At 42.6% G+C, this 1,681-nt stretch overlaps 1 protein-coding gene across 1 annotated transcript; it reads right to left on the bottom strand.

Moving 5' to 3' along the window:
- Positions 1 to 589: 589 nt before the first annotated feature.
- LOC112618033 (zinc finger protein 669-like) lies at positions 590 to 1,481 on the bottom strand. Its single transcript, XM_025374648.1, has one exon. The coding sequence runs from the start codon at positions 1,430 to 1,432 to the stop codon at positions 590 to 592; it is 843 nt and encodes a 280-aa protein (XP_025230433.1). The 5' UTR covers positions 1,433 to 1,481.
- Positions 1,482 to 1,681: the final 200 nt, after the last annotated feature.

The following is a 1,681-nucleotide window of genomic DNA, read 5'->3' as shown; positions in this document are numbered from 1 at the left end:
GCAACCTCCGCCTCCTGGGTTCAAGTGATTCTCCTGCCTCAGCCTCCTGAGTAGCTGGGATTACAAGCATATGCTACCACACCCAGCTATTTTTGTATTTTTATTAGAGACGAGGTTTCACCATGTTGGCCAGGATGGTCTCGATCTCCTGACCTCGTGATCCGCATGCACAGGGCCTCCCCCCAAGCCCCTGTGGCCTTTTATGTCCTTGAAAAAGAACTAAGACAACTGAAATGTGCCACCATGCCCAGCTAATTATTTTCTTTGTTTTTGTTTTGAGACAGAGTCTGCTTCTGTCGCCCAGGCTGGAGCGCAGTGGTGCGATCTCGGCTCACTGCAAGCTCCGCCTTCCAGGTTCACGCCATTCTCCTGCCTCAGCCTCCCGAGTAGCTGGCGTGAGCCACCGGGCCCGGCTTTATTTTACTTTTTGTAGAGACAGGGTTTCATCAGGATGCCCAGGTTGTTTCACATTGTTTTAATCTAGGCTGGTTATGAACTCCTGGGCTCAAGCAATACACACACCTTGGCCTCCCAAAGTGCTGGGATTATAGGCTGAGTCACTACACCCAACCTCTATATCATGACTTCTTTAGTGACGCATAAGGTAACTGGAACGAGTGTAGGCTTTACCGCATCTCTTACATTCATAGGGTTTTTCTCCAGTATGAATTCTTTCGTGGAGGTGAAGGGAACTGAGGCGACTGAAGGCTTGGTCACATTGTTTACATTCATAGGGTTTCTCTCCAGTATGAGTACTTCTATGGTTACAAAGGGAACTCAAACGACTAAAGGCTTTGCCACATTGTTTACATTCATAGGGTCTCTCTCCAGTATGAATGCTTCCATGGTCATGAAGGGAAGTGGAACAGCTGAAGGCTTTATCACATTTGGTACATCTCTCTCCAGTGTGAGTCCTTTCATGCATCTTAAAACAAGAAAATCTGAGTGTTTTCCCACATTCCTTACATTCGTAGGGTTTCTCTCCATTGTGAGTTCGTCCATGTATTAGACAAGAACCGGAAACAGTGAACGCTTTACCACATTGTTTACATTTATAGGGTTTTTCTCCTGTGTGAGTTCTCTGATGTCTTTCAACTGAATTGAGAAAATGAAAAGCTTTCCCACATATCGTACATTTATAAGCTGGATTTCCACTGTGCATTATCCTGTGTCTTCCAACACCTGGAACAGAAACAAAGAGTTTCCCACATTGTTCACATTTATATTGCTTCTCTCCATATGGTTTGTATCCTAAGTGAGCTAGGATGTGCCTATTAAGGAGGGAATGATGTACAAAGACTTTTCCATAAATACTGCATTCACATTGTTTTAATCCAGTAGAAATGTTCTCATTCAGATCAAGATTTGGAATGTGGCTGACAACTTGTCCACATTGACTACCTTCTTTGCTTTCACACAGTCTCTGTACCATATGATTTCTGTAAAAAAAATGACAAGCACATTACTATTGGTTGGTTTAATAACTTTCTACTCATTCATAGGTCTTCGACTTGCACTGCTACCAATACTAGGGAAAATGCATTTTTGTTTTGTTTTGTTTTTGTTTTTGTGCCATGACTGAATTATTTGAAAGTAAATGGGCTACTACTGAAAACACAACTACCACCTGCATGGCTATGACCAAAATAGTAACATTCATATACACAATTTTGTAGTACTA

This window comes from Theropithecus gelada, unplaced genomic scaffold (genome assembly GCF_003255815.1).
Source record: "Theropithecus gelada isolate Dixy unplaced genomic scaffold, Tgel_1.0 HiC_scaffold_8301, whole genome shotgun sequence".
NCBI classification, from domain to species: domain Eukaryota; kingdom Metazoa; phylum Chordata; class Mammalia; order Primates; family Cercopithecidae; genus Theropithecus; species Theropithecus gelada.
Note: the sequence above shows the minus strand (reverse complement) of the source record. Positions and strands in the feature narration are given on the sequence as shown.

Bases quoted from the DNA above. Each gene is read 5' to 3' on its own strand.
- LOC112618033 (XM_025374648.1), bottom strand. From the start codon at position 1,432: ATGGTACAGAGACTGTGTGAAAGCAAAGAAGGTAGTCAATGTGGACAA.